Raw genomic sequence first — 21,071 nt, 5'->3', positions numbered from 1 at the left:
ACCCCTGCAGAGCACCGTATTCTTGTGCTTCGCTGTAATTTGGATGCATTTCTAGACTTGTATTTCTTTAAATGGTGGCAAAGTATTTACAAGAGCAATATATTTCATCAACGCTCAAAACATTAAAAGAAGAAAAGCACGTAAACATTCGAATTGGGCCGTTTTTTACGGCAGCATTTATTCTTATCATACCAAGCATATGACATTTTATTTACAGCAATTATGTTACGGACCACGTGAGCAGTGCGTTCCAGATCACAAAACTCTCCCCTCCACTGTGAATAAATCACAATCCGAATGCTCGAGTTTTAGGTTTTATTACTGAGGTGGCTGCACAATCAGCACACCACCTCTGCACAGTTATTTTTATGGACTTCCATGTGAGAAACAGAGGCGAACTGCGCATGACATACGTCACATAGCACTTGATGCTAAAAAATTTTGGTTGACTGGATAGACAAAAATTAAGAGAGTATATAAATTAATTTGTGTTCTGAAAATAAATTAGTTTTATGGGTTTTGTGTGAGTAAATGACACAAAACATTTTTTTCTTCAATTTTTTTTTGAAGTTTTTACACGCCAAAATGAATTATTTATTTTATTTAAAGGTTCATAGTGAGGATTAACCCTGACAACAGCAAGTGCTCCTCAAAGTTCCAGGTCAGCAAAATAAGTGGGAAGGTGCAAAGAAAGAACTCTGGCCTGAACCCTCATGTATCCTCCTTCATAAAGGAGTTTCTGGATTTCAGCTGCCAAAATCATTAAGCTACTAAGTATAACTAAGAGCTAAAACATTCTTCTTCTTCAATGTTGTTTTGTTATTATTGTGTTCTTGTTCTATTTTATTATTATTTGTAGATTTTTGTTTTACTGTCCAGCCCTTTGATCTATTTTTGTAAATAGACTGGACATGAGACCTTTTGAAATTGTATGTTTTTATTACTCAATCTATTCATGAATTGTTTTAAAGTTTTATGTTTTAAAGTTACTCCAGCAAAACTGAAAGTTTTTCAATTGAATTATAAAAAAACAAAGAATTTAACAATTTAAAAAATAAATTAAACAGTTGTCATTGCTTCTTTTTATTGTTATTTACAGGGACCTGTTGAAATACAGCAAATGACAATTTGTACAGTTTTACAGTAAATAAAAAGTGGACAATGAATTACAGTAAATGAATAAGATTACTGTATGTTTTACAATAAAAAATATACTTTACTGTAAAATAAAATTACAGCAAGTTAAATGGTACTGTAAATAGTAATACAGTATTTTTACTGTAAGTTTAATTTACAGTAAGTTACTTTTTGGCTTTTGTTCTTTGAGTTTGAAAGTTATGATGTTCCTCCTCCTCTTCATTCAGTTCTTGTCTTTGACATTTCACTTCCACCTGGTCTAAAATACACATTAAGTTAGAATCAGTTCAAGTGAACCCTGATTTAATAGCAGAAAGCAACTGAGATCAGGTCTTTCATGTGGCAAAGTTTTGTCATTCAATTTTCAATATAGTTAACTATATGCTTGACAAATACTATATACAAAGTTATGATAATTTATATGCATTTCTCTGTCATTTATCATACATATACAGTATACTTAAGAATCAAGAATGGACACCAACCTGTTTGTTCCTCAGTATCTTCATGTTTTATTCTGGATGGTTCTGGATCACTCATGTCTTCAATCTTCAACCTGCTGCCAGTAAGTTACTGTAATTTCTACAGGAATTTTTTAACAGTGTAGACATCCTCATATCATCTTAGCTTAGTGTGAACTGCATTTTAACGAAGAACATTTACAAAACTTGCTCAAGGTAGAAGACGGCTAAAACAATAAACATATCAGAGCAATGGCAATTATGCTTGACAATTATTATCTGGACAAACTAAGAATTTATAGGAATAAACATGCATTCTGTGGCTTCACTCAATAACTTCATCATCTGTTGGAGAACAACAGCACATAAGTCATGCTAACACACATTCAATATAAACTTTGACAGAAATACTTATTACACTTTAAGTATATGCCTGTGTATGGACTAAGTACATGCTTGATTAGTAATAAAGTGTACTTTATTTGTATTATAAGTATACTTTGTTTTATAAGTATACTTTATTTTGGTTATAAGTACACTTTACTTTTATTATAAGTATACTTTGTGTTATAAGTATACTTTATTTGTGTTATAAGTACACTTTACTTTGTGTTATAAATATACTTTGTGTTTTAAGTATAATTTATTTTTGTTATACTTTATTTGTGTTTCAAGTACATTCTAAATCAATTACGAGTGTTGTCGGAACACACACGCAATAAACTATGAATATATTATTTTACAGGTAAGAACATCCTGTATGCTCAGTACCTTTGGCTTATTCCAAATACTAAAAATGACACTGTGATGAAGGATCCACTGATGGCAAGTGTAGATGAAACCAATTAAATGGAATCTAATGACAAACCAGGAAACATGACACTGAACATAACAAAATAAGAACATGAACATGAAACAAAACCAAAATATACTGACACAGACTTTGTAGTCCATAAAAATATACTTTATTACTTGGCTATAGTACATGCAACATACTTTGAATTACATAATGTCACACAATACAGTGTTTTAAATGTGCTGCCATTTAACTACATTTTAATGAATTACTTAAAAGACATTTTCCCAATGTTGAATGCATTTGTTTTCAATGCCATTATAATAAATCAAATGTAACGCATCACTAATGAAGAGACACATTTCATTAACAAGTCCAACATTATTTAAACTTCACATGGTTTCAGCAAAACTGAACAAAAATAAATTATGGTTTTCATTAAAATAACACTGAAACTTTTCCACAAAAAAGAGATATCAAACCAAAACCTTGTTTTCTGTTTGTTAAAGCAAAACGAAACATTGACGGCTGAATCGCTCAATTTCAGAGATCCAGACTGAGTGAAACTCTTGTCACAATATGAGCACTTGTAAGGTCTTTCTCCTGTATATTTATTTATATAGTTATTTGGTGCTGTTTCAGATTTCCTGCTGTAAAGCTCTTCCCACGGTCACAACACACATGATCTCTCACTTCATCATGTGTTTTCTGGTGCAGTTTAAAATGATCAGCCTTGAAAAACTCTTTCTCCAGAGGGAATGCACAGATGATAATTGAGATTAGTTACACAAGTGTAACTCTTTCCACACTGAATGCAGGTGTGCAGCTTTTTGGCTTTTGTTCTTGAGTTTTAAAGTTATGATGTTCCTCCTTCACTTAGTTCAGTTCTTGTCTTTGCCGTTTCACTTCCATCTGGTCTAAAATACACATCACAAGTAAATCCATGTTGAATTTAAAAACTCAAATTGAAGGAATTGTTTCATATATTGACAAATAACTTGTTGTTTTGTTACATTTGTTTCCAGTTTCTTTTAATTTCGGTATTTCTTTAAGCGTCCAATCAAAGAATAATTCAATGATCTTCCCATGAATAATTTAATAAAGCACAAATCTTGTGGCATTTCACAGCAACTCTAGTTTATTAGTTTCACATGATTTACATTTTTGATCTGAAGAAAACATTTGCTCACTGTGACACAGAACAACACTTTTTAATATGAGTCTCTAGATTACTTGATCGGGTGAAACTCTTCTCACACTGAATACAGTGGTACGGCTTCTCTCCAGTATGAACTCGCTCATGTGATTTCAGGTTTCCAGACCAAGTGAAACTCTTGTCACAATATGAGCACTTGTAAGGTTTTTCTCCAGTATGAGTTCTTTGGTGCTGTTTCAGATAGTCATCTCTAGCAAAGCTCTTCCCACAGTCAAAGCACATATACTCTCTCACTTCATCATGTGTTTTCTGGTGCAGTTTAAAACTGTCCAGCCTTGAAAAACTCTTTTCACAGTGAGAACACACATGAGGCTTCTCATCTGAATGAACTGTCAGGTGTCGTTTTAGACGTGATGATAAAATAAACTCTTTACCACACTGATCACAGTTAAATGTTTTCTTTCCAGTGTGAATTCTCATGTGTGTGTTAAGGTTTTCTTTTTGTGTGAAACTCTTTCCACACTGAGTGCATGTACACGAATTCTCTCCAGTGTGAACTCTCATGTGTTTTTTAAGGTTTTCTTTTTGTGTGAAACACTTTCCACACTGAGTGCATGTAAACGGTGTCTCTCCAGTGTGAACTCTCATGTGTTTATTAAGGTTTCCTTTATGTGTGAAACACTTTCCACACTGAGTGCAGGTGTGCAGCTTTTTGGCTTTTGTTCTTTGAGTTTGAAAGTTATGATGTTCCTCCTCCTCTTCATTCAGTTCTTGTCTTTGCCATTTCACTTCCACCTGGTCTAAAATACACATCAAGTTAGAATCAGTTCAAGTGAACCCTTATTTAATAGCAGAAAGCAACTGAGATCAGGTCTTTCATGTGGCAAAGTTTTGTCATTCAATTTTTAATATAGTTAACTATATGCTTGACAAATACTATATACAAAGTTATGATAATTTAGATGCATTTCTCTGTCATTTATCATTCATATACATATACTTAAGAATCAAGAATGGACACCAACCTGTTTGTTCCTCAGTATCTTCATGTTTTATTCTGGATGGTTCTAGATAACTCATGTCTTCAATGTCCTCGTCAATAAACTCCATCTTTAACAGTCATACAGATTTCAGCTGCTACACCTGGAGTTTGTCCTTCTCTTGTAGGATGATGTGGATATTCCCAGTATTTATTGGTGAATTGTTGTGGGAGGGGCTTCACTGCAGGTGTGAACTGTGATCACTGTGTTTTGATTCCATCTGCATTTAAAAAGTACAGGCCATAATGTTTAACTGAGCGGCTGAAAAGCCAAAAGTTCCCTGTTTTCACCTCATTCATTATGGAGATGTCTGAGATCTGCTGTAAATTGGCACATTAAGCACATTTTATTGGTGTTAACAGGCTGAAACAAACTACAGGATCATCACCTTTGAAATTTCACTCCAGTTCTTGTCTTTACTCTTTTACTTTCATCGTGTCTGAAATAAAATACTAAGTATTTTAAACCAGTTCAAGGAGGATAAATGTGAAAATTAAAGTGAACCCTGATTTAATAACTGAAAACAAGAGATTGTGTATCGGTCTATCAAATATCAGATTTTTGATGTACCAAAGGTTAGTTCTGTCATTGTCTTGTGTATTGGGACTTTGTCTCTGCATTGCAGTGCATAGAACAAATGGACATTGAACTTCTATGGCTGGTCTATGGCTCTTTATTTTCTGGACAATCAAATAATTAATATCAATAAACAGACATTCTGTGGCTTCTCTCAATAACTTCATCATATTTGGCTCTGTGAGCCACTAGACATCCTCATCTCAGCTTAGTTTAGCGTGATATTGGAATATCACTGTCACAATATATACTGCATATTGGAATCTTCTTTATTTGGTTGCAAGATCTTTTGTTACTCTATATAATACATTGTCCCGAACTACCAGCTTATCCCACTGTTTAATCAGCCTTAGCACCTGCGCACTAGCACCACGTCTTTCTCACCATGATGGCCACTTTCTGTTGGCAACATAAAGAAACACATTGATGATAATGGGATAATTGAGTTGACTATGCTGAAGCTCTTGCAGTAAAAACACAGGTATGGTGTACTGAAAACCTGCTGTCCACTGTACACCTTGGACTAACTGAAGTGCTCTGGACTCAGCTGTGCACATCCAATCCCCATGATTTCAGCCGACTTGTGGGGTTGAACATGGGACTTCTTGAACATAATTGTCTCTCACATTGTTAGTGCCCCTACCAGGAAAGGGTATGGCTCATTGACTTGGCACAGCCCCCAAACGAATCAAAGAAGCATCCACTGAAAGAATGAAAGGCTCATTGAAATCAGAATGAGCAAGTATGGCACACTCCAGCAAATCTTCAGCTGGTTAAATCACTCTGCTGTCCAATCAGCTGTGGTTAGTTTATAATAAGTGCCCTGGAATCTTTTATCCTTTGCCAACTTCCCTCGCCGTTTCTGTCCTGCAGTAAGTGCAAATAGAGGCTATGCAATGGAAGAACATTTGGGGATGAAATGCTGGTAGTAAAATACTATGCCAAGAAATGACTTTATTCTTTTGATGGAGGGTGTAGAGCCATCATTTTCCATCAAGTCTTGAGCTTCCATCCTTATGATTACCTCCATTTTGGCTGGATCAACAGACACTCCTTTTCTGTCAATGATGTGGCCAAGAAATTTGACTTGTCTTTATAAAGATGACTAAATGTTTTAGGGGACAATTTCAAAATGTTATCCCTTAGCCTCTGAAACTGTCACAATCACAAGTGAGAGTGCCCCTGATTACCACCTGAGGGCACTCCACCCCGGACTGTCACTCCATCACAAACTGCATTTCCCATAATCCTTTGCCCGGACTCATCATCACTCATTGTTTGCACCTGTGTCTCATCACCTCATTACCCCAGCCAATATAAACCATGTTCAGTCTGTCATTAACTGCAAAGTCTTGTACGTTGTATCACTGCATTTCTGAGCGGTTTCCCTGGTTTCTTGTCTCTGGTTTTGGATTACTTGCCTGTTCCGTGGATTACCCGTTTGCCTGTCTCTCCTGCCTTGTTTGCCTGTTTGGACTGCTTACCTGTTATGACCTATTGCCTGTTTTTGACTATGAGTGGATTACCCTCTGAATAAAGCTGCATTTGGATTCTCAACCTCTGTCTTGGAGCAGTATGTTACAGAAACACTGTGTGCAACCTTGACAGAGCCTCACTTTCTGATGGCACAAAGACAAGAAGGTCATCAAGATCTGAGCACAAGAGCTTTGAGAAATTCAAGTCTCCAAAGATTCAAAGTATCATCTCCATGAAGGAAGCAGTGCTATTAAAAAGCCCTTGCAGTAAATGGTTATATTCATATAAAAGCATAGGGGCATGGTGAAAGCCGTATATTTCTTGTCCTCCTCATTCATCAGAATATTATGAAACTCTGACATGAGGTCCATTGTTCTGGAGAAGCAATTTCATCCAAGCACAGGAAGACAGCCGTCCTTAAGAGTTCTGGCATTTAGCCACCTGAAATCTGTGCAAATATGCAACCCACCATCCTTCTTCCACATCATCACTAATGGTAATGCGTACTCATTTGAATACTTCCTGATGATACCTCTTTCTTCCATGTCAGTGAGAACTTCCCTTAACTTCTCATAGTGGGCAGGAGGCACTCGCCTGTAAAGCAAGTGAAAGGATGGATCAGGCAACTGTATATGGTGCACATATTCTTTAAATTCACAGCAGTCCAATGGATGTTTAGAGAAAATTAGCTAGCAACTAGGTAAGCTTAGACTTACAATCATCAAGTGAAAGGATGGATCAGGCAACTGTATATGGTGCACATATTCTTTAAATTCACAGCAGTCCAATGGATGTTTAGAGAAAATTAGCTAGTAACTAGGTTAGCTTAGACTTACAATCATCACTCCAGTCAATGTTAATATCACCAAGGCCCAGTTCCAACAGACTTTCATCAATCTGATTAACAGGACAGGAATTACATGAGACATCTGACTTGTTTTCCACTGGAGTAATATGTAAGCTGTGGAAAATCCTAGGATGCAATGCATGGAAACACGTCAGCCAATTTGCAGTTTCTTTTCAATTTGACCACTTTATTTGTTGGGTTTACAACTGTCATAGGCATCCACCAATCACCCAAGAGTGGCGTGACAAGGCTGACCAGAATATCTTGGGGCAAAGCTCTGTAATTTATTGGCTCAACAATCACTTTGCTGCCCGGTGACATGGGCACGTTAGGTGGGAGACGACCCCAGACCAAATGTTGATGCTCTGGAAAGTGCACTACTGCTTGAGTGAGTTTGACTGTGTCCATTTTATCAGGGACGATCTCCCCTTCCTAACTTTCAACAAAACATCGACAAGAACTGTTGTATGTCTCCATTAAGCTGATGGTTTGTAAGCAACGTCCCAATAATCGCTGCTGCTCCTCAGCTCATGAAACAAGTGTTTGTGATATTAGAGCCCTGTATAAGGCACGGCCATACCGGGGACATCACACATGATATCAAAGACCTGGATCTCTAAATCATAGAAAACCTCAGGCTGCTTATGCTGACTGCCACAGCAGTTTTCTACAGAATATTTCTTCACAGGCAAGACACCATTTGAACGGATATTCTCTTCAGCATTTTTGCTGATTGCACACGCCATAGAACCAGAATCAAGCTTTCCATTAAGATGAACATGGCTATTGACACAAACAAGAACAAAGGAAAGACTATTGAAAGCTTTACCTTTGTCCCCTTAGGAGCACTATTACAGTTCTCTTCATAAAGCTGGGCAAGATCAAATTCTTTATGAAGGGAATCCGCTTCCATACCCATATCACCCCCTCCCTGACGTGGGTAGTGTAGTTTAACTGCTGTGGTGGTCTACTAGCATCACTGTTCAACTGATCCTGACCGCAGTCCTTTTTCCAGTGCCCAAAAATTAAGCATATCAGACATCTGTTGCTCTGCAATGACACACTGTGGAATAATCCAAGGATCTACAAACTCTACATGGTTTGCGTTAAGTCTGAAATGTTGTAGCTTGATGAAGGCTGGTTTGGAATTGGGTCTGCTGAGTGTCAAGAAAATCTAGTAAACTCACTAGGTTTTTCATGCAGTCAGTGTCACTGCCAGACTGTACTAGGGGAGAAGGTGGAACAGACAAGGCAGGGTTAGATGCTCTGAGTGCAAACTTGAAATTTGAGGGGAATATGTTGAGGATATATCCTGATTTGAGCACTGCCCTTGCTAAAAAAACACGCCACATTTAACCCAGTGAAACAAGCTCCAATTTTTTGAGCATCCACTTTCGGCTGCTGTACCCTGCATGCCTCAAAGTCATGTTTAAGGGAGATAATAACATTTTCGAGACTCCAGACGAAGCAAATTACTTTTATGAGAAGGAAAAGTGAGATTGCACTCATATTAAATAACAGGACTTTTTCCATTCGAGAGACTTCTTCATAAAGTAGACAAGTAACATTTACCATTACCAGGGGAGTGTTCGCGACAAAAACTGTTCAGGAGATTTTGGATTTTGTTTCTTTTTTCCCCCTATTTGCACGACCTGTTTGCAATGTGCACATATCTTGAACAGAATATATCCAAAAAGTACTAACCTTACTTTGTCGTATATATCAGCCACGAGATGGTTAATGGGTTGTAATACCAACAGTTTAAATGCTCTGAGATATACTTTTTGAGTATTCGTTACTTATTTTAGGTGATCATTCTAAGTTCACGGTTATGTTTGATAATCGGGAGACTTTCTACAGGAAAATCAGATTATCGCGAGATCAACGTAATGAGGGAGTCAGCATATCGGAAACATAACGGTACCGGGATACAGCCTTCTTGTATAGGGAAGGGTTTGGTTGGGAACGAGAGGTTTTTTGTTTTTTTGATACGTGCGTGAGTGACAGAGAGACGGAGAGAGAGCAGGGAAAGGAAATGCAGCTGAACGAATACGCTGCATGTTTTAAATAGCATAAAAAAAATATTAACAACACGCAATATGTGGCGGCCGCTGTTGATTCTGTGATTCCCACTTTCAATAAATTTTGATAACATGATAGTTGATAGTTTTAGGAGGGCTGGCATGACAGACAGGGAACTCTAAAAAGGGTCTAGAACCGCCCTGGTCTGGCTTGTCAGACTACATTCACGTCCAAATTTTAAAATAGGAAACCTGTATTGACCATAATTCTGATGATAATTCTAATGTGGAGAAATAACTGGTTTTATGTAATTAAACAAACAAAAGTAAATGAAAAAAAAAACAATGTTGAATTTAAAAACTCAAATTGAAGGAATTGTTTCATATATTGACAAATAACTACTTCTTGTTTTGTTACATTTGTTTCCAGTCTCTTTTATTTTTGGTATTTCTTTAAGCGTCCAATAAAAGAATAATTAAATGAACTTCACATTAATAATTTTATAAAGCACAAATTCTATGGCATTTCACAGCAACACTAGTTTATTAGTTTCACATTATTTCATGATTTACATCTTGGATCTGAAGAAAACATTTGTTCACTGTGACACAGAACAACACTTATTAATATGATTCACTAGATTACTTGAATATCTAAAACTCTTCTCACACTGAGTACAGTGGTACGGCTTCTCTCCAGTATGAACTCGCTCATGTTCTTTAAGAGATCCAGGCCGAGTGAAACTTGTCACAATATGAGCACTTGTAAGGTTATTCTCCAGTATGAGTTCTCTGGTGCTGTTTCAGATGGTCAGCTCTTGTAAAACTCTCCCCACAGTCAAAGCACATATAATCTCTCACTTCATCATGTGTTTTCTGGTGCAGCTGAAAATTGTCTGGCCTTGAAAAACTCTTTCCACAGAGAGAACACACATGAGGCTTCTCATCTGAATGAACTGTCAGGTGTTGTTTTAGATGTGATGATGAAATAAATTCTTTACCAAACTGATCACAGTTAAATGTTTTTTCTCCAGAGTGAATTCTCATGTGTTTGTTTAGGTTTCCTTTTTTTGTGAAACTCTTTCCACACTGAGTGCATGTATACGGTTTCTCTCCAGTGTGAATTCTCATGTGTGTGTTAAGGTTTCCTTTTTGAGTGAAACTCTTTCCACACTGAGTGCATGTACACGGTTTCTCTCCAGTGTGAATTCTCATGTGTGTGTTTAGGTTTCCTTTTTGAGTGAAACTGTTTCCACACTGAGTGCAGGTGTGCAGCTTTTTGGCTTTTGTTCTTTGAGTTTTAAAGTTGTGATGTTCCTCCTTCACTTGATTCAGTTCTTGACTTTGTCGTTTCACTTCCACCTGGTCTAAAATACACATCAAGTTAGAATCAGTTCAAGTGAACCCTGATTTAATAACAGAAAGCAACAGAGATCAGGGGCCCGTTCTTCGTACCTCGCTTAATACATCTAAGATGATTAGACAGATCCCAGATCTTTTCATCGTGATAACTGATCTCTGGCTAATTTGGTTCTTCAAAAGAATTTGCGGATTGGATTAAAATATCTGGATTAAATGATCTAAGATTACTGAGCGTTCTTTTTTTCCCCTGAAGAGGGCAGATGCATCGATACTCGAAACCACGATCAGCAATGCAGCGATTGGCTGGCGTCAAGACAGCAACGTAATGACATCATATAATTAAAAAGCCACCTGGCAAAAAACTTGACAAATTACACAAAAAACCCCCCACGAATTTCTGAACCTTTATAAGGAAAAAGCCAAACGACCAAACCAACATAAAAGTTATAATAGATAAATGATAAAAAAAATTTTTTTTACATGATTACCAATTATTTATATTCACGATTTTATACAGTATTTGTACACCCTTTACATTTTTATTTCAATGTTGTAATTTAATTTTTTAATTCAATTTGAAACAGATTTGTAACGTGACAGTATTCAATTTTCTATCCGTGATCACTTAATGCACGGCTCAGATTAACTGTACAACGTGTGTAAACCAATAAAAATAAAATTATATAAAGTAATTATTCCATCACAAATAAATCACTCAATCAAGTGGCTGTGTCTATAGTAGCCTATTATACACAACATTATACATTCTCATATAGGCTACATATACAATATAACATTTTTATATTATTATTTAAAATTATTATTATTGCCCCTGGTTCAGTAATGCACTCTTGTAATAAAGTAGCAGTGGCTGGGACAGATTTTAAGTATCACCTCAAGATGCAATCTAATCCTGTTTACATGAAATAAGCCTGCTCCCGAGCAGGTTTAAGCTAACGGACCTGTTGCTATGACAGCAAGTCCAGGATGAGCGTCGAAGAACCAAACAATCCAAGATCATGCCAAATCGTCAACAATCAAATCCGGCTAACTGAGTTAGCGAGGTACGAAGAACGGGCCCCAGGTCTTTCATGAGGCAAAGTTGTCATTCAATTTTTAATATAGTTAACAATATGCTTGACAAGTACTATATACAAGGTTATGATTATTTAGATGCATTTCTCTATTATTTATTATCAATATCCATATACTTAAGAATCAAGAATGGACACCAACCTGTTTGTTCCTCAGTATCTTCATGTTTTATTCTTGATGGTTCTGGATCACTCATGTCTTCAATCTCCTCTTTAATAAACTCCATCTTTAACAGTCACACAGATTTCAGCTGCTACACCTGGAGTTTGTCCTTCTCTTGCAGGATGATGTGGATATTCCCAGTATTTATTGGTGAATTGTTGTGGGAGGGGCTTCACTGCAGGTGCGAACTGTGATCACTGTGTTTTGATTTAATCTGCATTTAAAAAGTACAGGCCATAATGTTTAACTGAGCTGCTGAAAAGCCAAAGGTTCCCTGTTTTCACCTCATTCATTATGGTGATGTCTGAGATCTGCTGTAAATAGGCACATTAAGCACATTTATTGGTGTTGACCGGCTGAAACAATCTATCTGTCTATCAAATATCAGATTTTTGAAGTACCAGAGGTTAGTTCTGTCATTGTCTTCTGTATTGGGACATTGACTCAAATGGACACCGAACTTCTATGGCTGTTCTATGGCTCTTTATTTTCTGGGAAAATGAAGAATTAACATTAATAAACAAACATTATGTTGCTTCTATCAATAACTTCATCATATTTGGCTCTGTGAGCCACTAGACATCCGCATATCATCTTAGTTTAGCGTGAACTGCATTTTATGGAAGAAAATTTATAAAACTTGCTCAAGGTAGAAGACGGCTAAAACAATAAACATATCAGAGCAATGGCAATTATGCTTGACAATTATTATCTGCACTGTTAATTATTTCCCTGTTAAATAACAGGAAATTACTGGCAGCAGGGTTACCATTATTTTGCTGTTATTTAAACGGTTAATTCCTGTTAATGTTTTTTAACAGTGCACTCCCCGTAATGTTTTTCAACAGGAATTTACTGTAAATCATAGAAAAAACAGGAAATTACTGGCAGCAGTGTTACCATTATTTTCCTGTTAAATCACCATTTATTTTGTTTCCATTAAATATTGTTAATTAGGGTTAGCATATAACATGTACTGATTGTTATAGACATATTCTAGCTTGAGTCAATACAAGAATAGGCATAATCCATCAGATAACACTTAAGTGAAAGAAAACGAATTGTTCCGTGTTGAAATTAACTTTTTTATTGTAATGCAAACACTGAAAGGTAAATTCTTACAAATGTAGGCACACATGGATCAGACCAATCACAGAAATATCTCATGTTCATTGCTGACATCTGTGGTCGCTGGACGGAAAATAGCAACTGCGTCTGTCTTAAACTAGCAAAGACACGCTGCGTCGGTGCAAGATTGGGCCCTAAACCTCAACATTTAAATGGTCCCTGAACTGCTAAAATTTAGCTAAAGACTCAAACCAAGGATATAGACTGAGACTCCTGGTCATATAAAAATGTTACACATTAATCACAAACAAATCTCTTTTTCTCATGTTCATGGCTTAAAAAGTAGCAAAATATATTTTTAAACCCAAATACATTGTTCATTATAACAAAATACTGAACCTCAACACTTAGTGTTACTTAAAGGGTTAGTTCACCCAAAAATGAAAGTTCTGTCATTAATGACTCACCCTAATGTCGTTCCAAACCCGTAAGACCTCCATTCATCTCCGGAACACAGTTTAAGATATTTTAGATTTAGTCCGAGAGTTTTCTGTTCCTCCATTGAAAGTGTATGCACACTCTACAGTCCGTGTCCAGAAAGGTAAGAAGAAAGGTATGAAAAACATCATCAAAGTAGTCCATGTGACATCAGTGGGTTAGTTAGACTCTTTTGAAGCATCGACAATACATTTTGGTCCAAAAATAACAAAAACTACAACTTTATTCAGCATTGTCTTCTCTTCCGTGTTTGTTTGAATCCGCGTTCACAAGTCCACAGTGACGCTGCTGACGTAAGACGCAAAGCGTGCGTCCGCACCAGATAACACGTCAGCAGCGTCACTGTGGACTCGTGAACACGGATTCAAACAAACACGGAAGAGAAGACAATGCTGAATAAAGTTGTAGTTTTTGTTATTTTTGGACCAAAATGTATTGTCGATGCTTCAAAAGAGTCTAACTAACCCACTGATGTCACATGGACTACTTTGATGATGTTTTTCATACCTTTCTTCCTACCTTTCTGGACACGGACTGTAGAGTGTGCATACACTTTCAATGGAGGAACAGAAAACTCTCGGACTAAATCTAAAATATCTTAAACTGTGTTCCGGAGATGAATGGATGTCTTACGGGTTTGGAACGACATTAGGGTTAGTCATTAATGACAGAACTTTCATTTTTGGGTGAACTAACCCTTTAAACCACTAAAATTCAATATCAATATTTCAAAACTTTTATAATTCAAACCAATAGTTAACACTTAATGGAACTCTTCATCAATAAAGAGCAATAAACAACACAATGAGGATCCTTTGCAAAGTCTTGGGTCTGTATGAGAGAGAGAGAGAGAGAGAGAGAGAGAGAGAGAGACAGAGAGAGAGAGAGAGAGAGAGAGAGACAGAGAGAGAGAGAGAGAGAGAGAGAGAGAGAGAGAGAGAGAGAGAGAATCATCACGTGAGTTCCATAATTTCACATTTTTACTCCAAAATTATATCACAAGGCTTGACCTAACAAAAGCTAATTTTAGAAACAGAGCACAAAACAGACAGAAAAACATAACATAATAGAAAGTGTGATGAGTAAAATTCATTGAAAGAACAAAAAAAGAATGGCAAAAGAGCATGGAAGAGGAGATCAGCATTCTAACTTTGAAAGGCAGTTGAGAATGAACATTAGAATCAATTTCCCCAACCTCCTGAGTCATTGCTGTTTGAACATATGTGTAATGTATACATTTTACTCACCATTTTCAAATGAAATCCCACTGAAAGTCCATGAGTTTGCGCAAGAGGCTGGCGACATGTGAATTGACAGTTCTTCTTTTTTTCCCCTTTGCAGCCTTTGTCCCTTTTTCTGGGTTTATACCCACAAAGCGTCTGAAAAATTTTACACTGGTTTAAAAAAATCTAGAAATTCACACAGACTAACAGCACAACAAAGACAACAAATGTACATTAACTATCCTCAACATGCACTATCTTCTTGCCTCTGTGAATATTGTGAGTTGCACTAAAACTTTCTAAATCAAAGTTAATTGCTAAATCCCACCACCAGACCTGTTGAAACCATGCTTTAGCCACAGCTAGGCCAGAAAAATGCAGGTGTTAACAGACAATATCTTACCTCTGGATGAATTCAAGCGTACAGGCTGCCTCCTCTTGGTACTGTAGGTTAAAGATGTAAAAACACGAAAAAAAAAGATGCCAGCCCTGTCACAAACGTGGACTGGATCCCTTCGCAAATGACTTGGCCCTCAAGGCTGAGCATCCAGCGCTGGAAGCGGCTTCCCGTTTCTCCTGAAACAGAAATGTTTTAACTGTCAAATTACATACATAACATACAAATTACATAAATTTTTAATACAGTTTAGTTTGATACCATTGATTCACTACATACAACACTAAAGCCAACTGTCCTATTTAGAACCAACTTACCAAGAAGTATCAGACGAAGAGTTGCAGGTATAGAGAGTGAACTCTCAAGGTCAGCTGCAGTGGCATATCCCTAGGACATAGAACAAATTAAACACAATATTAATGACATAAAACTTCCACTGAGTGAGATGATTAGATAGATAGATAGATAGATAGATAGATAGATAGATAGATAGATAGATAGATAGATAGATAGATAGATAGATAGATAGATAGATAGATAGATAGATAGATAGATAGATAGATAGAAGAGGCAGGAAGAGATAGATGAAGAGAGAGAGGGGGATATAGATAGAGATATAGAGAAAGATACAGAGAGAGATAGTGGTGGATAGATAGACAAAGTGAGATAAAAGAGATAGAGGGAGAGAGTTAGATAGATACAGATATATAGAGAGAGAGGTAGAAATAGAGGAAGATATAGGGATAGATTGATAGGGAGAGAGTGATAAAACAGAGATAGATACAGGGTAGTTAAAGAGAAAGCGAGAGATAGATAGTGAAAGAGATAGGTAAAGATAAAGGAATATATAGAGATAGAGGCAAAGTGAGGGAGAGACAGATAATCAGAGAGGAGTGTGTGTGTGAGAAAGAGAGGCAGAGAGAGGTGTCTGTTGTGTGAAGGGGAACTTACATCTGCAAGAACAATGAGTCCTGAGACATCTTCGGAAAAGTGAGACAGAAGAAGATGGATGACCTGATAGGACAGCTCGACATCATCACTCTGACGAAGAACTTCTTTCATCCTTGCATTTGTCGGTTTAGTCTTGAACATTTCCACAATCGCTTTGCCACAGTCTTCCATGGCAAGTTCAAGGCTACGCAGCACAGGAATATCAGTAAGAAGCTCAAAGTGGGAGTACAGTCCTTTCTGACTGAACAAGTACGGCCACTTGGTTTTTAAAGATGCAATGGTTGGTGTAGGTACAACATTGATGTGGGACCGCTGCAGGTAGAAAGTAGAATCCATTAGCTTCTTTACCTCTGGTCTCTCAGCACCAGCTGTGCCATCCCGACTGTAGATCCCTTCCAGTTGTTGACGCTTGGTCTCCATTGTGTCCTCAGTCTCTTCTGCAGGGAGGCTGGGCTGGAATCTTGTACACCCATATATGTCAGTAGGCCCTCTCTTTTGTCCATGGCTAGCTGAACGGTGCTGATGAAAACTGCTTGCACGGTTCAGATTTTCGATGCGATTTTTCACTTGAATCAGCAAAGATGTGTATCCACTATCTAGAAGCTGTCCATTGTCTCGCTGATCGGCAAAACTTTCTGGGTACTGGTGAACAATGTTCCGGCAAACTACAAGGCACTGCGCTCTTGTTGGATTCAGCTCATACTTTCTCATTTCATCAGATATTATCCTGACCATCTGCCGTCGTGCACCTGGTGAAGGTCTCTTACAAGATGAAATGGCAGTGCGAATCTCCGCAGGCATAACGTCCCATGGCACCTTAAAAGACTCTGGCCATGATTTCCTTACAGGCTGGGAGGCAGACGGGCTGTCCTCACTTCCAGATAGACTGATGATTGATAGAGAGTTGCTGCTGACTTCAGTGTTGGAGGATGGGATGATTTCAAGATTTACTGTGATCACTTTACTCTCTAAAAATGACAAAAAATATGAGATGGGTCATGTGAACTTATTTGAAGGCATCAACAAAAAATAACAACTGCAGAATCTTCTCCTCCCCAGAAAATCAATCCTGATCCAAATCCCAGTAATGTTTTTAAATTGTGAAATATACATTGGTTAAGAACTTATGCAAGCCATGATGCGACGGAATAGTACTGTAACTTAAAAAGAAAGCTTACCTATTTGTAATACTTCCAAAAGTTGTCGTCGTCTAACAAGAGGCAGCAAGTCTGCAAAGTCGTCCTCCTTTACATATTTGAGTTCTTGTGTTGATGTGAAGCCGCCAGCATTTACAATTCTATCAATTATAGTGTTGTGGATAGACTCTGGAATATTTGGTAGTGCCCTTGGCACAATCTCCATCATTTTGTCCAGAAAAGTAGGCATTGATGTATACTGAGAAGAAAGAAAATGACAGTTACTGTCATATAAGACAAAGTGTACTCTTGTAACATCAGAGAAAAAATTTCTTACAGTCCATTAGGATTCAGTCAATGAACGAGCTATTGAGAGAAAATAGAAGTTGTCCGTCATTTAAGGAAAGGTTGGTAAACATGCTACAGTACATCATTTTGGGGTGTTCATTATTAATAATGCATTAGCAATGGGAGAGAGGCAAATATTCAAAACAGCAACCCAAAATGACAGTAAAATAGCCTGTCTACTAATAATAGAGATTAATAACATCTATTGAACAGCTTCAGATTCTCCTGGCAGAGCCTGTGGGACTGTTTGCTCCAGCATTGTGGCTGTACACTGAAAGAAAGGAATGATGTGGTACAATTACTGCCATGTCAGAGAATGTGTATGCTGGTAAAGGATAATAATCAATAAGGTCATCTTGCTTAACACAGCAGTAACATCCCTGCACTGGAGTAAAGCCATAAATACCGACATCATGAAGAAACACAGTCCTACATTTTTCAGTGAGAAAATATACTGTTGAATGATTCTTTATCAGTATAATGACAATCTTTCCAATGACAAGACCCTCAGAGTTCTCATCTATTGACACAAGCATGTTTTTCTTGTATTTTGTACCTTTGACAGTTGCCTCATTGGCAATCAGTGTATTGTGAGGGCCAAAATCATAGTTTGAAACAGATTCCCTGATGTAGTCATTGAAGTCCTCAAGAAAAAACTCAGTTGCCTTTTCTGCTACAACGACGGGTGTAAAGAGACTACCAGCCTGCAGATAAGCCTGGAAAAGCTGATGCCTCTCTGAAAGAGTTAAGCAGAGGTTTTTAAAGTTGTGGAGCTTTCTGGAGCACTGCTTAAAGTAAGTGTGCTTGCTTTCAAATCTCAGCGTCCATAACCTAATTAGTGGACCAAAACACATTATGAGCTCAGGGTAGTGAGAAACATAATGGTGCTTAGGCTTCAGTTTGTGGTTTGGGAAAGCCTGGCTCCTGAAACACAAATACTCATCAATGAGGACCCTCAGATACGCTATCTGTCCAGCTCAAATGGCTGGAGCACAAATGAGAGAGACCATTTCTTGCAGTTGTAAGACAAGTTGCCAAACTTTGTTTTCACTCGGGGATTGAATTTTCTCTCCAATCAGTAGTGGTAATAACCGGAGCAGGCACCAGTTTTGTACAGCATGGCCACTGAGTTTGTCACTTCCTGGGTTAACCTCACATGGTTTGTCATTAGCATCATTGCTGAGATATTTAAACCGATTAATTCTTCGATTTAATTCAAGGTATGTAAACTGTTTGTCTACCTTGACCAGATGCTGAATATACAATGAGAGGTCAGCGGACACAATGCCTTCAAACAAATCATGTCCAATACATGGTGGCAATCCAGGTTGACATACATGAAAATAGGATAACTCATTGAACAAGGAGTCAAATTTGATACCTCCACTATGGGCTAACCCCCCTTCAATTCTCTGCACATGTTCTCTGTATGACAGTACTGTGCGAGTAGCGGCCCTACTGAGTGGATCTGCATGGAATTTCTCTCTCTCCATTTCACAATATCTGCAGAAATGGATACTTGTGCTGAAATTCTCAAAGAATCCGCCAATGTTATGTGACCCCAAGTTGTCTCCACATATAGCATGCAGTATTCCTTTACAGACTTGTCCATCTGGTAACACTATACCACTTTTCTCAAGTTCTTTCAGATCTTTAACCAAGCGACCCAGGACTAAATCCTGGCCAAAATGTTTGAAGTCTTTCTCTTTGCAAAGAAGAACTAATTGCATTTGATCAGTGTTTGACCTATTGTATGGTAAAAGGTCTGCCAGAGAAAGATACACAGCAAGTACTTTGTGCTTTTTTTTCCCTGACCCAAGCGGGTTTACCACCTCGAAAGCATCTTGATATAAAATCAAGCCTAACGACCCATCTTTTTTAAGTGTGTTGTCTGTTACATTCTCCCCATCCCACACATCCTGAAAAACATTTTCAGTTGCTGTATGGGCATGAACTTGTTTGTACTGCTCAAATACAGACTGACTCTGAAAAAGAGCATTGAGTGTTTGGTCTATTGGGACATAATGGGCAAGCTGTCCTTGCCGGCTTCATTTTGTCCCAGGCATATTGGAACCGGTTCGACATAATTAAATTGACGCTTGAAAACAGTCTTTCTCCGTAGATCTGTTTTTAATGTGTGTATTGTGAGTTCGGAAAAGATCATCTGCTCTCAGATCATCAATTAGAGCCCTAATTGAATCATCTGAAATCCCCATCTGACGTAACTTCTCATCCAATTTAGAAAATAACTGAGACTGGCTGAGATCATGTATTGACTGCATATCTTCAATGATTGTCTGAATGGTGGAGGCCGGAAGCAGTAACTTTGCCTGTAGCTTAAGATAAAACATAGCAAGATTCCTCAAAAAAAGTGAATCTTCAATATTTTCTGGGCTAAACTCCAAATGGTCTGCATTGTCAGAAGCATCAATCTCCACATCACACTGCGAATCACTGTCTCCATGAGGACCACTAGATCCACTTACACCAGCCAGACTGATAACAGAATCCATTAAATTGCCCTCTTCACTTCTTTTATGTTTTCTTGACAAATGAGATGTAAATGTAGAAACCACAGTAAATGTTTTATCACATTGCTTGAAGGGACAAACAATAGTTCGTCCTTCTTTGATGTGCACCTTAAGATGAGAATAAAACTCAGTAAAGGAGTCACATTTGGCACGGCAGGAGGAAACATGACACGTAAGATCCACTAGCCTAATCGATCTTGGCTGAACAATACTTTCCTTATGATGTCTGTAAAGATGTCCCTTCAGACCAGCACATTTTTTAAATGTCCTTTGGCAATTAGGCATACAGCACTGCAGTACTAAATTGGGTATGTTGCTGTGAATTTTTATGTGCCTCACATAGGCCACAGAGGTGGCTGACTGTTGTCCACAAATTTGGCAAGAAAACATTATGCAAGCCAATTAGACTTATTGATAGATTAGCAGTAAATTGCTAGATTAAAGTAAGAATTAAGTAAGAAACTATTCAAATTTCCACCTGGTTCTGAGATATAAATCCTGGGATATCATCTTGAACAGCAGTGTGATCAGGGATGGAAACATTACCCTGCATCATCTGCATCTGTAATAAAAAAAAACAAAAAAACAAATGTAAACATTTATCTACAACTCAATGATAATCAAAACAGCAAAAAAAAAAAAAAAAACACTATGCCAATGCAATTAAAAGAGAATAGCTGTTCACATAGCTAGATACTGCACTAGCCGGGTAACGTTAGTAGCTGTTTTTGCTGGATTTAATTTACATCGATAGGCTAAAACCTGCACATAAAATGTCAAACCAACATAT

General features: G+C 37.5%; 1 protein-coding gene across 1 annotated transcript; it reads right to left on the bottom strand.

Annotated features, from left to right (window-relative positions):
- Window positions 1-13,197: 13,197 nt before the first annotated feature.
- LOC307129928 (uncharacterized protein) lies at window positions 13,198-20,618 on the bottom strand. Its single transcript, XM_079822727.1, has 6 exons — window positions 17,445-20,618; window positions 16,267-17,234; window positions 15,633-15,702; window positions 15,322-15,494; window positions 14,943-15,074; window positions 13,198-14,526 (listed from the first exon to the last, which is right to left on the bottom strand). Exons 1-4 carry the CDS (start codon window positions 17,650-17,652, stop codon window positions 15,370-15,372), a joined length of 1,371 nt encoding a protein of 456 aa, XP_079678853.1. The 5' UTR covers window positions 17,653-20,618; the 3' UTR covers window positions 13,198-14,526; window positions 14,943-15,074; window positions 15,322-15,369.
- Between the last annotated feature and the right edge of the window lie 453 nt (window positions 20,619-21,071).

The sequence above is a fragment of the Gobio gobio genome, assembly GCF_949357685.1.
Source record: "Gobio gobio genome assembly, chromosome: 8".
In the NCBI taxonomy this organism is placed as follows: domain Eukaryota; kingdom Metazoa; phylum Chordata; class Actinopteri; order Cypriniformes; family Gobionidae; genus Gobio; species Gobio gobio.
This window is presented reverse-complemented; position numbering and strand designations above follow the sequence as displayed.

Excerpts from the sequence above, each read along its gene's own strand:
- LOC307129928 (XM_079822727.1), bottom strand. The coding sequence starts at position 17,652 with ATGCCTACTTTTCTGGACAAAATGATGGAGATTGTGCCAAGGGCACTA. Across the intron at positions 17,235-17,444 it reads TTTGGAAGTATTACAAATAG|AGAGTAAAGTGATCACAGTA; the intron begins GTAAGCTTTCTT and ends TGTCATTTTTAG. Across the intron at positions 15,495-15,632 it reads TCTTCGTCTGATACTTCTTG|GAGAAACGGGAAGCCGCTTC; the intron begins GTAAGTTGGTTC and ends TTTCTGTTTCAG.